Source organism: Centrocercus urophasianus, unplaced genomic scaffold (genome assembly GCF_019232065.1).
Source record: "Centrocercus urophasianus isolate 14NV4802_14NV808 unplaced genomic scaffold, USGS_Curo_1.0 seq_17, whole genome shotgun sequence".
Classification (NCBI taxonomy): Eukaryota; Metazoa; Chordata; class Aves; order Galliformes; family Phasianidae; genus Centrocercus; species Centrocercus urophasianus.
The window spans coordinates 24,468,863-24,486,578 of record NW_024884722.1 but is presented as its reverse complement, the minus strand read 5'-3'; the positions used below and the strand labels follow the sequence as shown (position 1 = coordinate 24,486,578).

At 44.5% G+C, this 17,716-nt stretch overlaps 2 protein-coding genes across 3 annotated transcripts; both read left to right on the top strand.

Annotated features, from left to right (window-relative positions):
* Positions 1 to 3,879: 3,879 nt before the first annotated feature.
* Positions 3,880 to 5,675, top strand: SRGN (serglycin). Its single transcript, XM_042818481.1, has 3 exons — positions 3,880 to 4,048; positions 5,180 to 5,327; positions 5,413 to 5,675. The coding sequence occupies exons 1-3, from the start codon at positions 3,970 to 3,972 to the stop codon at positions 5,603 to 5,605; spliced, it is 420 nt and encodes a 139-aa protein (XP_042674415.1). The 5' UTR covers positions 3,880 to 3,969; the 3' UTR covers positions 5,606 to 5,675.
* A 215-nt stretch (positions 5,676 to 5,890) lies between these two features.
* Positions 5,891 to 17,635, top strand: VPS26A (VPS26, retromer complex component A). 2 transcript variants are annotated; one of them, XM_042818676.1, is made up of 9 exons: positions 5,891 to 5,963; positions 8,484 to 8,633; positions 10,331 to 10,403; positions 11,505 to 11,661; positions 11,789 to 11,953; positions 12,609 to 12,715; positions 13,771 to 13,839; positions 14,633 to 14,775; positions 15,922 to 17,635. In XM_042818676.1, the coding sequence occupies exons 1-9, from the start codon at positions 5,961 to 5,963 to the stop codon at positions 16,033 to 16,035; spliced, it is 981 nt and encodes a 326-aa protein (XP_042674610.1). In that variant the 5' UTR covers positions 5,891 to 5,960; the 3' UTR covers positions 16,036 to 17,635. The 2 variants fall into 2 exon arrangements, with proteins under 2 accessions (XP_042674610.1, XP_042674611.1); XM_042818677.1 differs by lacking the exon at positions 5,891 to 5,963 and having other exon boundaries at positions 8,498 to 8,580.
* Positions 17,636 to 17,716: the final 81 nt, after the last annotated feature.

Genomic DNA, 17,716 nt, shown 5'->3' with positions numbered 1-17,716 from the left:
TGTTGCAACTGAAATGCTCTCAGCTTTTGTTCTGAATGTGTTATGTAGCATAAATAGGGTTGATCCAGGCAGATGAAATGTTTCAGGACCAAGAGAATAATTACACTGGTGCTTTGTTCTGGCTCTCTCTGCAAGCCCCCTGTGGAAGGAAACTCTTTTTTCCATTGAGGAGAGCAGCAGGAGAAGGCCCTCTCCTTCACTGCTCTCTCCTCTTACACCTGAAATACCAGGGGGAAGCGAGAAATGACCCCTCACTTCCACTTCTCATCAGGAAAATGGGTTCCCCACGTTGCCAAAGGCACAGGCGTACATCTTGGCAAGGCAGATGGCTGCCTTCTCTATCTGCAGAGCGGAGATGCCTCGATGTACCAGTGCAGTGCTGGCACTGGGTATGATTGCTGCTACAACTCTGTGCTCGGAAACATTGTAGGAGCCTGATAAAGCTGAGTATCAGACAGTGAGAGATTGGACTGATCTGCTTTACTCACGCCTTTAAGCGTTTCAGTTTTGCTTGGGGTTTTCCTTTTGCTCACTGAAACCGGGTTTTACTTTTTGATTGTATTTTAAATGATTGAGGTGGTCAATGATACTTTGGTGTTTTCCACGGAACTTTTCATTGTGGAATGCCCTGAAGCAGTCCTGTGAAGCAGGTTCTACGAGGCTGCCATCACTGAGGCCAAGTCCATTGGAGCCTCGCAGTTAGCGACCTAAAGACTGCTGCCTTAAAATCAAGAGCATGAATTCGTGGCTGGAAACATTTGTCAACTTATTCTTCTTAAATTGCAACATTTTAGCTTACTTCAGAGCTCGTCAGGAATGACTAATGCTGATTTTTAAATTCCTTATAAAAGTGCGTTATGCACTTCCTAGTAACTGTTGCAAAGTGCCTGCTGGCACTTCCACGTTTTGCAGTTTAGCTGATGCTGCGCACCTCTTCCTCATCCCAGCCAGGCCTGGGGGCAGTCTGTGTTTTCCTAATGAGAACCATTTACCTGCCTGCCCTTTTCCAAAATCTTCTGATGGTGTCTTTACAGCCAAAGATGGGAATGATGCACTGGCGACAGTTCAGAGACAAGAATACTAAACAGCACTTTTTTTTTTCCCCTCTAACATGTCTGTGGTGTTGAGCATTTATCTAGAGAAATGACTGATAGCAATGCAGTGCGTGAGTTTGGATCAGCAGTAATAGTTCAGGAGCTTTGTAACAGTGCTTCAAATATGTAATGCTCGAGTTTTTGGCATCTGGTATGCACGTGAGATTCTCTGTGTTCTTGTTGCTGTAAAAGAGACATTGAGCAGTGATGCAAGCATTTCCCTGTTAGAGCTGTTAATATAATTTGCCCCTAAACAAAGACAAATTGGATGAGTGACTCTGTGTGATTGCGATGGAGGGAGAGGACTATGAGTGCTTGCGTTGGAGAGCCTAAAGATCCACAGTGGAAATATATGAGGTGAACAGAAGGAATGATGAAATGACTTCCTGTAAGCAGACTGACTGGATGGGGAAGAAGAAGCAGGAGTTCCCAGGTGTGTTCTTGGGACCCAGGGTTGGGTCCATCCCTCATTCAGAGCTTTTATGGTGACAAGAATTGCTGGTGGGAAGAAGCCGTTGGCAGCTTCCTGTGGGCCATCAGCTGTGCTCAGTGCTGATGCAGTTGCGGCTTTTGAGCAATGATCTCTGACCTCTATCATGGGAAAAAAACAGAGAACTGTTCCTTTGTGTGATCTAGATGGCAGCAAACGTTAGATTTCTACACAATGCATGTGAGCTGTAATGATTTCTTGTGAGTTCTGAATCTTATCTTCATGGGCCAGATTGTGATACTGCCCTCAGAGGCCAGAGGCACAGCATGAGAGGCAGAGATGCCATGTGCTGGAGGGGTCCCATGCTCAGCATCTCAAGTGCTGGGCTGAGGATCCATCCCAGCCCCAGCCTGGACTCAGAAATCCCCTGCAGTGACCCAAATCTACCTCCTGGGCTCATCAGCTCTTTGCTATTTGCTCCAGATCCCACCATGGCAACAGGAAGAAATCTCTCCTTCCATCCTGAAGAACAAGATGGGAAAAAAGATGCATTCCTTATGTTCCGCTCTGCTGCCTTTCATGGAATATAGAATTGTTTCAGTTAGAAGGGACTGTTAAAGGCCATCTGCTCCAACTGTCCTGCAACGATCAGAGTCTTTCAGCTCCATCAAGAACTCAGAGCTCTGTCCAGCCTGGCCTTGGGTGTCTCCAGGGGTGGGGCACCCATCACATCTCTGGGCAATCTGTGGCAGTGCCTCACCACCCTTAGTGTAAAACCTTTTCCTTGTACGCAGTCTGTATTTGTTTTCTCCTCAACCCTTGCTCACTGTCTGACTTTTCCCTTTTCTGGCCATTCATCTCCCCCTGCCCCTTAGTGCTGATCAGCACAGGCACAGCCTGTCTGTAGCAGCCCGTGCCCAGAGCAGGGACCCACAGGAGCACACCCATGTCTGTGTGCAGATAACAGTCTGACTCATGGGAACAGGGACCTGGCAGCAGTTGTGGTCTGATTTCTGAGCAGTTATGAAAGAGGAACTTCTTTATTGAGACCCCGTCTGCATGGTTGATGCCTTCCCTCCTGCACATGGATATCATGGAGCTGCTGAGAAGGAATTTTCCTGAGTGAAATTCCCTACTGTCAATGGCAGGATAGATATTCCCATGCTGGACATGGTCCTAGCATGGTAATGTTACACTCAGGAAGCAAACTGGGAGATAAAAACAGACCTGAGAGATATCCAAGGAGCAGATCATCACTTTGATGATGAATGTTTGTTCTCTGCTTAGGGACTACTTCCAGGCATTTTGGTCATCTCAGGAGGAGTCCCAGGTGTCTGTATGAGAAGCTGGAGGCCCAGAGCTGCAGCAGACCCCTCCTTCTCCCTGCCCCCAGATTAATGCCTTGGAAAAATGCAAAGCTCTTAATCTGCTTTACACATGATGGGAAAGCAGCAGCAGTGTTTTCAGCACAGCAGTGGCAAAAAACGCCCTTTTCAACACTGATAGCCGTATATTGACACATTTCAAGGTTATTGTTCTGATATGATGCAGCCTCTGTGCTGTTCCTCTGCCCACATGGGGACTGTGACCACGGAAAGTCAGAGGTGTGACAGCACGGACCACTTCCGCACCCACATCACTGTTTGCTGCTGAGCACACAGCCTGACAAAAAAATAAAAGAGAGGAAAAAAACAAGAGAGTTGATACTAAAAATACAAAGTAGAGAAGAAGTCACTACAAATAACTGCAGCATGCAAGTTGATCTCCATGTGGTGTTTGGAGTCTCCTGTTTTTCCCTGTTGAGAAAAAAACATGAAAACACCTAATAAACGGCAAGGATGCTCAGCCCCTTGTCTAGCAGAGGATCCACAGAAGCACGAGATGGGCACAGGCAAAGTCACTGCTCACCAGAAGCACCGCCAAGATCTCGGTAGACTTTCCGCCATGAAAAAGTGTTCCATCACATGGCTGATACTGCTGGCCTTGGTGCTGTGGCTGCCGTGGTGCTGGGCCCTGCATCACTCCTTGGTTAACCCACTGGAAGCAGGATGATTAAGAAAAGCCTGCTGCTGCTGTAGCTGCCTTGCGCCTAACTTGGCTAAACTCGAGCCTGGATGGTTGAATTGCCAACACAAAAGCACAATGTGCTGGAGGAAAGAGCAGTGGGCAGAGATGTGTGCCTGGAGGGTTTGCCTTGGGTTTGCTTCTCCGCACAGCCAGCACCAGAGTGGAGATTTCCGTGCTGGGTGGGAGACTGAGGGGCTGGAGCACTGGGCTTTTCCGCAGATGTCTCACTTCAGTCAATCAGGAAATGGTGACGCAGGTTATGGGTTGGGTTTGAGGTTTTGGAAACCTTGTCTAAAAGTCGGTTTCCTTGCCCTGCCGTGTTTCTGAAGCGCGAGGCTGTGGTGGAGGCTGGCAGGGAGCAGAGGAGCGCCGGCCAACATGCAGCTCCCGGTCAGATGTAGCAGGAGGATTTTCCTGGCTGTTTGTGTAATCCTCTTTGTGGGATGCACAGTGCAAGGTAACACCGAGCGGTTGTTCTCTCTGCAATACTCTTTCTGTGCTAGGCAGTGTGGGCTGAGGAGGCAGCCTCCAAATTTAAAGGAGAATATTGCAATTGACCTTCTAGGAGGAATGAGGTCTGCTTAGGAAGCCTGCTTTGCTAGAGTTCTGTTTTCTGGAGGGGGAGTGGGAAGATAAGATACCTTTTGCAAATGAAATATTTCTGTGTCTCTCACCTGGCCCGTATGAGAAGAAGACCTTACCAAGTAAACTACTCTATGTACACACACATCTCAAATGTATATACCAATGTATATGTTTATCCAGCCCTCCCTTAGAGGTCTGGTTTTGCCCTGCTATTCCGTTATGCAGTTACAAATTAAGCCTGTTGCAGTCCCCATGTCATAACTACTCTGGTCTCCGGTCTGCTTTGGGGGGGAGGAGAGGAAATTGTGTATAAGTATGAGGAAACTGTACAGTTTATTGGGTACAAAAAGTATTGCAACACGCAGCACTAAACAACGAAAAGGAAATGTTGATTCATGACGACAAGTGCCCTGTGGAGTCATTTCTTGCAAGAGAGAAACACTTAGCAAGCATATGTAGGATAATTCTCCATCAAACCAAGGTTAAGACAGTGAGAGACTTCCATTAGATACCTACTGCTGTTTCTATTCTGAGGATGGTCTTTGAGACGTTGTCTGTAGCCTCAGTTCTGTAATGCTTATGTGCAAAGTGCTTGGCCACAGTTGTTTCTTCTGTTATTACAAAACAACAGTCTTCTTAATAAGGTGCTAAGGAAGGTAAATAAAAAAGGGGATATGCTGTGAAAGCAACAGGAAATCCTTCCTGAGAGATTTTTTGTCTTTTGCAGAAGAGTGTAGTAGGATGGTGAAAGTCACCTAGCACTATACAGCAATACATAAGGCAATAGAGCCATAATTACAGGCAGACATTCCCAAGAAAAATTAGATAAAGCACCAAAAGGAGGACAGCGTGCCAGGGGGGGTAAGAACAAGTTAATTAAACGAGGCTGAAAGGAAGGATCGTTGCTTCGGTCCTTTGGGTCTGCCAACACCGAGCAGAGGCAACAGCTCGGCGAGCCTTGGAGCCTTGCTCAGCTGCGGAGTGACGCGGGCTGCTCCCACAGGTGCCCCCGCGCACAGGGCGCGCTACAAGCGGGTGCGGTGCCGGCCCGACGCCTGGTCCCCCAACTGCGTGGAGGAGATGGGGCCCCGGTTCCAGCTGCCCGACGACGCGGCCAACAGGATCCTGCCGCCCCTGGCCAACCCTGCCCTGTAAGCGCGGGGATTCGCGGGTGGGCTCGGGGCATGCGGCAGGCGAGAGAGGGAAGCAGCGTTTGTGACGGCTCCGGTGTTTCAGGGTGAAGAGGTACCAGGAGCTGGGCGACATCTTCCCGCTCTCCGAGGAGCAGTCGGGCTCGGGCTGGGAGCCGGCGCTGGAGCCGGGCTCGGGCTCGGGAGCTGAGGCCGTTCCCGCCATCCGGTCCGCACGCCGCCCAGATCTGCCGGCGGGGCTCGGGCAGCGGCTGCAGGAGGAGGCCCTGCTGCCGTAGCGCCTCGGGGCCGTGACGGACGGTCCCCGACCCATCCCCTGCTCAATAAAACCGCTGTCGTACAACCCTCGTGGCTTTTGTGCACTATCTTTATTCGAGCTCGACCTTCGGTCGTTTTGCTACGAAGTACGCGTTCGGGGAGCGACGAGCGCCGCATCACATCACCAACGCACCTCCACTCCGCCCCGCCCCTCCGCCGCGCACGCGCCGCCACCGCCCCTCCGGCCACGGGGCGCTGAGGGGAGGGGCGGTCACGTGCCGCGGGGGTGGGCGTGGCGCGGCCGCCCGGAGCGTCACATGACAGGGGCGCGGGCCGGCTGCTGGTGGCGCGCGGCGGCGGCGGAGGGCACCGACCATGGTGAGTGGGGGCGGGGCGGCGGCGGCCGTTAGTTACCGACGGTCGTGCCGCGCGGGACCGACGCCCGAGGCGGCCGCCCGGTCCGGACGTTGCGTCGCCGCCCACCTGTGGCCGCGCGTGAGGAGAGCCGCCCCGACGGCCCTTCCTCGGCCTGCGGCGAGTGCCGAGCCGCCGCCGCCACACGGCCGGCCCCGGGCTGCACCCCGACGGCAGGAGCGGGCGGCGCGTGGCCTGCGGGCGGGGGCGGCGGGAAGTAACGGGCTGCAGCCGGCTTCAGCGTGGGGCTGCCCGAGCCTCGCCGTGCGCGCGTTCCCCTTCTTACCGAGGGCTCGTGGCGAAGCCGCCACGGCTGGCCTTCGGTGCGACGCCGCGCCGCCTGCGACGCCGCGCGGTGCTTCCAGCCCGCGTGCGGCAGCATCCCCACCTCCTGCACGAGGGCTGGAACGCGCCGTAGCGTTTGGTTTCTCTGAGCCCGGTTCTGCTTTTATGAAGCTGGAGTGCAGTAAGACGCGGCGTGGGTTCTCAAAATAAGGCGTCTTGTCTCGCATCGTTTCCCTGCAGCAGTATCTGCTGGCAACTGGAGAAGCTGGCGACTGCTGCGTTCTCTGCTCCATATGCTCACGTCCTCCCGGCTGACATCGCAGCTTATTTCTGAGGGTGTAGCTGGAGCGTGAGAATGGTGTGCTGGGCAGGGGTGTGATACAGGGCTAGGGCTGGCTGCTCCAAGCCACGGTGCACCTTCCCGGGGTGGAAAGTGCTGTGTGACCACCCTGTGTAATGCTCACCTGGAGGTAATGTGCTTTCTTGCATGGTCTGGGAGGGGGTGCAAACACGAGCTAACCTGGAAAACAAATACAAAACTGAAGAGAGATGACTATGCCAAAATAACTCGTGTGACAGTTTAAAATAACCTAAAAATCCGAAATCTTGTATGTTTTTTTTTTTTCTGCATCCCCCTTTTGCGGGAGCCAAACTCAGAGCAATTCTAGTGAGCAGTTACTTTAAAAAACAAAACAAAAACAAACAAACAAACAAAACAAAACAAAAAAACCAACAAAAAAAACCCACAGCAGTAAAACCCCAAAGCCTCTGTTCTTGTTGCAGCAGTGAATGCACCTACATGTGGTTGGCAGGCACTCAGAGGTCTGTTCAGCCTTCGGTTTGACCACCTACCCGCTTGTCTGCTTTTGCTTTCCTCTGAGAACATGGAAGAGATGTACATAGGGTCTGTAAGTGAAGCCTTGTAGCTGTGTGGCTGGAACTAGGGCCACTTGCTTTCTGAGCTAATACAGAGCTGCTTTAGATGTGTGCGAATGGCTGTTTTACAGCTTTGAGTTGCACCATGTCTTACAGCAAGTTGCTCAGCATTCCTATTGCTGGGCAGTTGCATTTGTTTTGTACGCTCTTGTAGATTATTTTGTTTTCAGACCTACTTCAGGATCTCAGGTTTTGGATGTGTTCCTGTGCAGCTGATGAGGCAAGAATTATGATTTCACATATTCTGTGTTTGTACAGCTGAAGTGGATGCCCTTATCCAGAACTGAGTGTAGCTTCTGAAAACAAACAAACAAGTGCTTAACAAATAGAAAAAAAAATATTGCCCCGAATTACCATAATGTCTACTTTAGTACATCAAAGCAGATTAGTGCCTGGTTCTTAAGAAAAAAATGCAGGACTTAGTATGGACCTTACTGAGCTTCATAGAACAGCTACCCTGCTTTGCAGTTTGTTGTGAGAGATGTTTGAGCAAGGTCAAAGAGTGAGGGTTGTTTGATAATAGTCAAAAGTTTGTGCCTCGGGAGTGCTGTTGTAAGGTGAGGACAAACATTTAATGTTGCAGTATATCAGCGTCTGGAGCAGTGTTACAGGTAAGCAGAAACACCTGCTGTATCTGATAGCAGAGTGGTACGGCTGAGGTAGATCGTATGAAAAGCTGCTGTCTTCTGTACCTGTTGATGCTCTCGTTCATTCCTAAGCGAATGACAAGGCACAGGAGGGGGCAGCAAATAAAAGTTCCTTATTCAACTTTTTTCTAATCAGGGGATTGCTTCCTGTGTTCTGTTAGATCCCCGTTTAGCTGCTTGTTTTCACCTTGCTTTGCTCCATTACCCCTCCTACTTCTGGTCATCTGTTACTGCTGTTTATGCAGTGAGTTCCAATGGGTACAAACCATGCTGAAAACTACGCACTGTCCCAAATCCCAAATGAGGCAGAATAAACTTGTTAACACGTGTTTTTTTTTTTTTTTTTTTTTTTTTTTTTAATTTATAATTAAAAGAGATTACTTTTTTGAAAGTGAAATCTGTGCTCTGAATATGTTTAGAAACTGACCCGACTGCAATTACTTGCTAGGTGAACAACTGTCCATCACTGCTAAATTTTGGGTCTTGAGTACAGAATGGCTTTGTAACTTCATGGAAGCACAAGTGTTTTTGCCACGTGCGGGGCACAGCTGCAGGTAAATACCACATTTAAAGTGGAGTGTCCACTGGGAAGTAACTTCAGAATTCTTTATTGCAGAGTTTTCTTGGAGGCTTCTTCGGTCCCGTTTGTGAGATTGATGTTATTCTTAATGATGCAGAAACACGAAAAACAGCAGAAATGAAAACAGAAGATGGTAAAGTAGAAAAGCATTTTCTCTTCTATGATGGTGAATCTGTTTCAGGAAAGGTAACTTTTTGCTATTAATTACTTTACTGATGCTGATGGTAATGCATGTAGAAAATCAAAAGAAAACGCGTAAGCAAGAGCCACCCTTTTGGGTTAGGCAGTTATTCAAAGAGAAAACACTATCTTCTTTTATCTGATCTTCTTAACCATAGTTATTCAGGCACCTGGGAAATCTGAACCCTTTCAGTAGTTTGTTGTTTCTGATAATCTTTTCCAGTCATCTTGACTTTGTGAATTAGCTGCTCGTGTGACCACGTGCAATCCTGTCTTTCCTTCTGACAAGAAAGCTATTCCAAACTGTATCCGCCCCCCTTTCTTCCCTTTGAACTCCAAAATCCACAACTCCATGTGCGTATGAGTAATTTTTGGCTGGTGCAGCCAATGTACTTTGCATTCCCTGAAGCTAAGCCTTATGTTTCATGCCCCGAAGTGGTTTCTGGAACTGCATCAGAAGACCAGTGTGTTAAGTTCAGCTGGCTGTTGAGTCAACAAGAGTTTTTCTTGGTGGGGATGAGGATTGTCAGGTGAGAGATGAAACAGGGATTGCCAGAGGGATTCCTCATCTTTCAGTACCAGACCCAGGGAATTCTTGCTATCGTTCTTGTTTTACTAGAGCATTCTCATTCTCTGAATAGTTAGGATTCGCTTTTCTTCCAAGAAGCCTAAGTATTGGTTTCTGAGACTGACTTCTAAATATGTACTTCTAATATGTACTAAATACTTACTGTTACTAAGCACCTTCCTGCTCTTATGTTGCCTTTCCATGTTAAGATCTTGGTTCTCTACAAAGATCCTTAAACAGATGTGAAACTCTCATAACACAGCCCTCAAACTCAGGAAATGGAGGGAACTAACGTTTGTATGTTCACTGGCCTGATGACTTGTTGCTTTGATCAGCAGCTCCTGAGAGGTGCCTGAGGGGCCCTGACATTCACAGGCACAGTGGGATCAGAAGGCTTGGAAGAGCAGTAGTTTATTGCCTCTTCCCTTCTTTTCACTACGGTGATTAATCATTCACTTAGTTTGCTTTCTACTCAGATATCAGCAATGCATTGGATTTTAAGATACAGGAATTTCTCTAGTAATAGCTGTCTAGTGAGGGAACTTTGCATATGCTTTATACCCATGGGAAGTAACATTATAGAGTCTGTTTTTGTGAGGCTGAGGTCTGTTTATGAAAATCAAATTCAAAAATCTTGGTAGCAGATGTTGTCATTTCTTGCTTTTGCATTGACTTTCTGCTGAGGAAGAGGCTCAACTGCACTTGATTTGAAATAAATGAATCAGTTCTTTTTTGCACTCCCAAATGTGACTGTTAGAAGATGTTTTGAAGCTCTCTACCTTCAAAGATGGCCAGGATGTCACTGCAAGCTTAGATGAACACAGCTGAAGCTCTGGCTTGGATACTGAATTGTGAGACTCAAATGTTTCAGGTCTATCTAAGTTCAGTCTTGCAGATGGTTAGATTTTTCTTAGAGGCTTCAGTAGGACATTAGGTAGTGATTAATTTTAAAATCAACCATTTGATTTGATTCAAGCTGTTGAGAAGATATTGCAGTTTTCACAGGCTTGTAGTAACATATTTTTGTTTTTTTCTAAGACCATGTATTAAGTAAAACCATGTATTACTAAGACCATGTATTAAGTTAAAAGTTAAACTTTTAACTCTTGCTTTTTTTTTTTTTTTGTCTTTGTAGGTGAATGTCTCTAAGCAGCATGGCAAGAGATTAGAGCACCAAGGAATTAGAATTGAATTTGTAGGACAAATTGGTGAGTTTTGAGCTATGAAGAGGATGTTGGGTAGGTGTGGTTTATGGAACTTTGCATATGTGGCTGCAGCAGTTTGGCTCATCTGTTGCAACCCTGTCAGGTCAGTGGCTGACAAGTACCAAAGGAAGGTGATATTCTACCCTTTTTAACAGAAATGATGTACTGATATGTGTTAGTCAGAAAATCATGGATGATGTGTGAGGGAGAACTGGGATGGCAAGTATTCTGTCTCAGACAGGCTGAGAATTTTCTGAAGAACCACAAGAGACTTCTCAAAACTTAGAGCCACAGTGCTGGATCTTTTTCTTATGCTACAGTTCAGAAATTCTCAAGATGTTATGCAGAGGTGACTTCAGTTACTGTTGTGTGGGTTTTTTTTTTTGTTGTTGTTTGTTTGTTTTGTTTTTCTACTTTTCCACATTTCCTTCAAGTTTTGATACAGGAATACAGAATATAGAAGTACAGATTATTTTATAATACAGAAAACTAATACAGAAAACTTCCCCAGTAGTATGACTGCACTTCTTGGAGATCAGCTCCAGCTAGGTGTTACGAATACATTTCAAGCCTGCTCTTCTGTGTGCTTTTCTGACTGATACAGTAAATAACTGTTGAAATGATACAAGGTTTTGTCATAGCCAGCAAAGCACACCTTTCTTTGTGCCTGTATTAGAAAATAAGTGGTTACTAGTGACACACGCTTCTATCAAATTGGCTGAAATGAACTGTGAAATTATTTGCAAATTGTTCTCTTCTGGAATGCTGCCATCTGTTTAAAAAAAAAAACAAACAATAAAAAACAAAACACCTGAAGAAAGAGGAAAAAACCTCCAAACCTCATTTCTGCTGCTGCTGCTTACCTGGTATTTTCAGTAGGTAACTGTGGAGAAGCTTGTTTTTTATATAAATAAAGTGATTTCTTTTTTAACAGTAGGGTATAGCTTTTTTTTATCTCAGTGGGAATCGCATGACATAGGTCTAGGGATGAATAATAATTGCAGTCAATGTTTTGATTTATTGTATGTATTGTTTTTGGTTTTAAAAAAAAACAAACAAACAAAAACACTGAAACCTGCTCTACCTTATCTTCCCCAACTGTAGAGCTCTTCAATGACAAGAGCAATACACATGAATTTGTCAACTTAGTGAAGGAACTCGCCTTACCTGGAGAGCTGACCCAGAGCAGAAGCTACGACTTTGAATTCATGCAGGTTGAGAAGCCATATGAATCCTACATTGGTGCCAATGTCAGACTGAGGTTTGTATCTGTTAGGATTTTTTTTTCCCCTCCTATCCTACAGGATGTTCCATGATTTAGAAATTGTGTTGTCCCTCTTCTCCCCAGTGCTGGATAATTCTGGCTAACTCTGTGGCTTTCTTCCTAGATATTTTCTAAAAGTGACAATAGTGAGACGGCTGTCAGACATAGTGAAAGAATACGATCTGATTGTTCATCAGCTTGCTACGTACCCAGATGTAAACAACTCCATTAAAATGGAAGTAGGCATTGAAGACTGTCTTCATATAGAATTTGAATACAATAAATCAAAGTAAGTGTGACTTAGATTGAAATGTGCTAATAAATGCCTTGGAAGAGAAAAGTAGGAAAAAAATACTTAGGAGGAAGTTTTTCCGCTCAGAGGTGGTGACACATTGGGACAGGTTGCCCAAGGAGGTTGTGGATGCCCCATGCCTGGAGGCATTCAAGGCCAGGCTGGATGTGGCTCTGGGCAGCCTGGTTTGGTGGTTGGTGACCCTGCCTGTGGCAAGGGGTTGAAACCAAGTAATCTTTGAGGTCCTTTTCAACCCAGGCCATCTGTGATTCTACTTGATGAAGAACCTGGCTTCTACAGACTTGAAATTTAAAGCAGTGCTTTTAATGACTACTGTACTGAGCTGTTTCCTTACTAATTATGATGGCCTTCTATGAGGAATCCTTGTCTGTTTTGCCTTCAGTACTAATGGGAAGGTCAATGCAGATACTTGTGGGCTTTTTTTTTAAATAAAACTGCAGTACTTCCTGTACTGGTACTGCAGTGATGGAAAGGTGCTAATTACACTGGTCTGGTTGAGATGCTTAACTTGGTGGAGAAGTTACATCTGAGTAAGAGGTGGGTAAGGTAACTGCCTATGTAACTTATTTTGGAGAAGATGTAAAAGGAATGCTTGTTCTTTAATGAAAACCCCTGTTTGTTTCTTTTAAAGGTATCACTTAAAGGATGTGATTGTTGGAAAAATTTATTTCCTCTTAGTGAGAATAAAAATTCAGCACATGGAGTTGCAGCTGATCAAAAAGGAGATTACTGGAATTGGTAAGAAAAAATCCAAAAGAGATGATGACAACTTGTATGCCAATTGAGCCTTGTGCATAGTTGGAGAATGAAGTCAATAGTTGCAGCTTTGGCTGAACTGATGCTCAGCCTGCTTGTTTCTCGCTGGTGTTTGACTGCCACTTGCATATTGTGCAAATTAACCCTAGAGCAATGCCACAGACCTTATGAGTGAGTGTTGGGCTGGCTCTACAGACTTGAACCAATGTAAATGGAGCTCATGCAGAAATACGGAAGAGCTTAAGCAGTCTTGATTTGATAGTGAACAAAGGAAAAAGAATAAAATGCATCTTGAAGACTTTGTGTCTGCAGAGATAAGCTGGTGGCATGAAATCTCTCTTCTACTGTAAAAATATATAATCTTCTATTAGCCTAAATGAGATATGATGGAAAATATCAAGAGGTTTTTAAGGAGGAGTAGTCTGATTATTGCAGACTGGGCTTGCATACTGCTGGCACTGGGAAGGCAGTAAGAGGTGGCTTATGACTTGCTTGCCAAGTGGCTGGGGCCTTAGTGAGTTGCTTGTGTGGAGAACCTGCCTCTGTAGCAGTAGAGGAATGGCAGGTAGTTGTGCTTTCTTTCTTTCTTTTGTCACTAACCTAGCTGGTGCTTCATCTTAGGTGTTGGAGAACAGTGGCTCTTGTGCTGACTGAAGACCTTTCGGGTTTTCAGTCTGACCACGGCCTACCAGTATCAGTTGCTAGTGTTGGCCTCTGAATGGAGAAGTTTCACAAATCTTACCCTGCATACTTGTCCCTTATCTAAGCCTGTGTACTGAGGGCCTCCTTGAAGAGGCTGTAGCCAGAGCTACTGTGTCAGTACTGGAAGGAGATAGTAAGAAGCAGTTATTCAGTCTGGGAGATGGTTTTGCTTGCTTTAATTATGTGTGACTGAAAAATGATAGAAAGCAAAAAAAAAAAAAAAAAAAAAAAAAAAGTAACTCCAGTGCTGCAGAGCAGAAATTGCTGTGATAGATCTATTTACCTACAAAGTTTTAAAACTAAAGCATGTTCTCAGTGGAAACTTGTTTTGCCAGGACCCAGTACCACAACAGAGACTGAAACAATTGCCAAGTATGAAATAATGGATGGCGCACCAGTGAAAGGTAAATACTTGTGAAACTATTTTGAAGAGTAAGCATTCTCAGTTACAATTGTACTTTAAAGAAAATAAATCAGGAGGAAAGTGGCTTGTGTAAGCTTCTTTGGAGAAGCTTCTTTCTTATTTAAAACTGATGTTTTCATTGACTTAAGAACTACCAGGGTCTCAGTGAAATTCCTTACATTTATTTAGCATTGAAAATGTTGTGTCTCATCAATGTAGCACTTTGATTCAAGCTTGACTGCGTGATGCAGATCAGCTGTTGAGAGTTCAAGATGCAGCTTTACAGAATCACAGAATAATTTAGGCTGAAAAAGATCTCTTAAGGTCATCAAGTGTTTTGACTTGTACCTTTGATTTCACACTTAGCTCTGTGTATGTATGTTTTATTATTTTTTTTAAACCAAACATTCTATCTCTGAACACTTGCTGCTGACTTCAAGGCTCAGCTCGTAGATGCCTTAGGCAGCAGCAGTAGTATAAAGGTGCTTTGGTAGCAAAAGCTGGTGTAACTTAGCTGCTATCTAAGCATGATGATTAAATCTTAATCTAGACTCCTACTTACTACTATTTGTGGGAGCTGGTGCTGGTGGTAAGTAGAAAAACCTTAACCTATCAAACCTAATGAGAGGTGCAAGTTGGTGGTGAGAGGGCTGTTGCCTTGGATACTGGAAGTCTGTTCCTTTCTGTGAAAAGAAAAGGCACAGTGCTTTGGAAGATGCTCTTATTTTGCATAGATAGTAAAGCTGTTAATGTTATCTGGTTGTCAGGAACTAATTGAAACTTTCCTCTTTAAGGTGAATCGATTCCTATAAGACTATTCTTAGCAGGCTATGACCCAACCCCTACAATGAGAGATGTCAACAAGAAATTTTCAGTGAGGTACTTCTTAAATCTAGTGCTTGTGGATGAAGAAGACAGACGATACTTCAAACAGCAGGTATGGTCCAGGTGGATCTTGTTGCAGAATTCTGGAGCGTTTTGCATGCTGCTTTGAATGTTCAATGTTTTAGAAGCCCACTGTGCTTCATGTATGGAGTAAATAATTCTGCGGTTGAATGTATTGAAAGATGTACAGAATATCCTAGCTTGCAGAATAGTGAAGATAACTGGCAGTAAGGATGGAAAGCTAGAATGCTGCATGGGAAGTGCTGAATCACGGCCTGAACCTCTGATTGACCACCTGAGATGAGCAATGAGTCAGCCCTGGGAGCACAGGTGTAGGCAATTCTGTGCTATTGGAAGCGGTGGAGCCTGGTTCCACCTCTTCTAGACCCATTTAAGAGCTGACCACCACTGGGGAAAGATCTCTTTTGGAGATCACTCCTCTTGGAGTCTTCTCAGTGAGCCCAGGACAAGAGTAAGCTTTCCATTCTTCTTTAGCATGATAATCTGTTTAGCCTAACTTTCCTGTGTATTTCTTAATTATAGCATCAGTATATTAATTGATTATACACATGCTAAGTGCCATAAAATAACTGTACTTGGAATATCAAGATTATGTGATTAAAATGAGCTACTGATGCATTTGCTTGCTTGGTTTTTGTAACTCCTGCAGATAATTTCTATTCCCAGCATTTTCCTAGGTTCGAAGATACAAAACTGTAGTAAGAGCAAGATGTTTGACTGAAAACTGTAAGGACGTAATAGGGAAGGGAATAGTGGAAGGGGTCGTTGGCATGAAGCTATGTAAGCTATGGCAAAGTCTGTCAGAATCTTCCTTCCAAAAGATAGACAAGGTGATATGACTCTAGAAAATGGAAGGTAACTGGAGCATACACTTTCTATTATGGACTTCGAATTTGAAAGAATTAGGGGGATTTTTCTAATACCATCAGTGAGCAGTAGGATTGTGAAGGAAGAGTTGACTGCTTTGTATTGATAAATGTGTATTTGGGCTGCAGCTAAATAGGTAAACTGAATGATCTGTGGTGTCTTTCTGGTAACAACAGTACAGTGCATATGGAAAATGATAGGATGCAGAGTTTTTTCCAAAAGCCTTTACCCATTCTGCCTATAAATATGTAATGGTGCTACTGGCTTCGTGGTAAATAGTTGTTTCATAAGTGTTTGTTTCCTCAAATAGGAAATAATTCTATGGAGAAAAGCGCCTGAGAAGCTGAGGAAACAGCGAACAAACTTTCACCAGCGGTTTGAATCTCCGGAATCACAAGCATCTGCTGAGCAGCCTGAAATGTGAACTGGTATATGGTGAAAAACTTTGCAATGCTTCAGCAGGTTAAAGATGACAGCAGCCTGTGGGAAAAGAAGGCCAAAATTCCCATTACAACCGTCTTCCTTCATCTTACAGTGCTGCGTTTACCATACTACTAAAACGTTCTTCAGTTAAACATTCAAGTATGTATATACCTTTAAAATAAAGTGCTTTCTCAAACACTGGAACTTTCTTAAGCTATTTTGTACTGCATATTTACTTTTATTTGACAATGTTATATGCACTTGAATATGCATAAGCTTAAATCTAGTTATTTCCATGCATGGTAGGCCGGTGTATTTGGTTTTTCTGGTCACAGTGTAGATAAAAGCATTTCCTTTTTCATATTGGTTTATTGCATGTCTTTCTCCAATGTTGCTTATTTGCATTTGTTTTGATTTGAAATGGCAGTAAGACAAATAACTAAATCACACTAAAAATCAAGGTTTGTGGACTTGTCCTAAGATTTCTAATTGCTGTATTAGACAGGGGTTTAACTGAAGCTGCATGTATATGCACTATAACTGGAGCCTTCAGACACCTTATCAAGGTTTCTAAGAAGCTTTGAATTTCAATAGCAAAGAATGTTAGTAAACGTCTTTGCCCTCCCTTCCCCCAGTTCTCATTTTGTCATTCCTCTCTTAAGCCTTTCACTTGAGTCACCTCCGACTTTTGAGGGTTCATTGCCTAGTAAGTAATGGCTTTGGGTAAGTTCTCATGACTTCACTTTCAGCTGGTGAGTGGGTAAAGTATCAAAATGATTCTAAACACTGGTAACATTGATGTTGCAAATACACAGTTACATGGGTCCTTGTGCTTTTTTGTTTCCACTTCCTTCATGATCTGTTTCCTCACTGTCCTAGTAAGAGTGGCAGAATACCCTCAGAGGAGATCCTCATCTGTCTAGGCCTGTGAGGATGGTAAATGTGCTTTATGTGCTCTTCTATGAAGGTACTGTGAAGCTAGGCAAGCTCCAGAGTGACCGGACACTTGTCTAGCACAGCAGATTGTTTGTCTTGATCATCTCGTATGCATTTAGTGTTTGAAGAAATAGCTTAAACAGGTTAGCCTTCATCTACTCCCTGTGAGTGTGCAGTCTGCTTGCAGACATGAGGCTTGGGCGCAACGCAAGGCCTGCTGTGTGGGAGGCTACTTGCGCTCGTAGTTCACTTGGCCTTTCAACCAAGGCTTCTTGACTTCAGTGCAAGTGTCATTGGTAACCTTACTTTATGAGTAAGCAAATAATTGAATTACATTTCTGTAAGAACTGTTTTATTACTGTGGCACTTTGATAAAGCAGACAAAGACTCTGTGTACTACATGCTAGGATACTTCTCTTCATGTGGGTATCTTCGGAAGAAAGCAAATTTAACTCCCTCATGTAAGTGCCTGTTCAGAAATTTAAAGTAAAAGACAAAAAGCCAAATATTTTCATGGTCACTTGCATGTTATAATCTGAAAATTACTCTGAGATATTTTGAAACTGATTGTATTTAACCAGCCTCAGATCGTGCAACCATGTATAATAAATGAGAAACGTACTGAGCTGCTATTTGACTTATTAAAACAGCTGTATTCTCACTAAGCACTGCCTTGTCTTTGTGTTGCTTAAACTGCTTCCAGCTCTGCCTTTGTGGTAACATGAATTTTAATTTTGCAGTGTTTT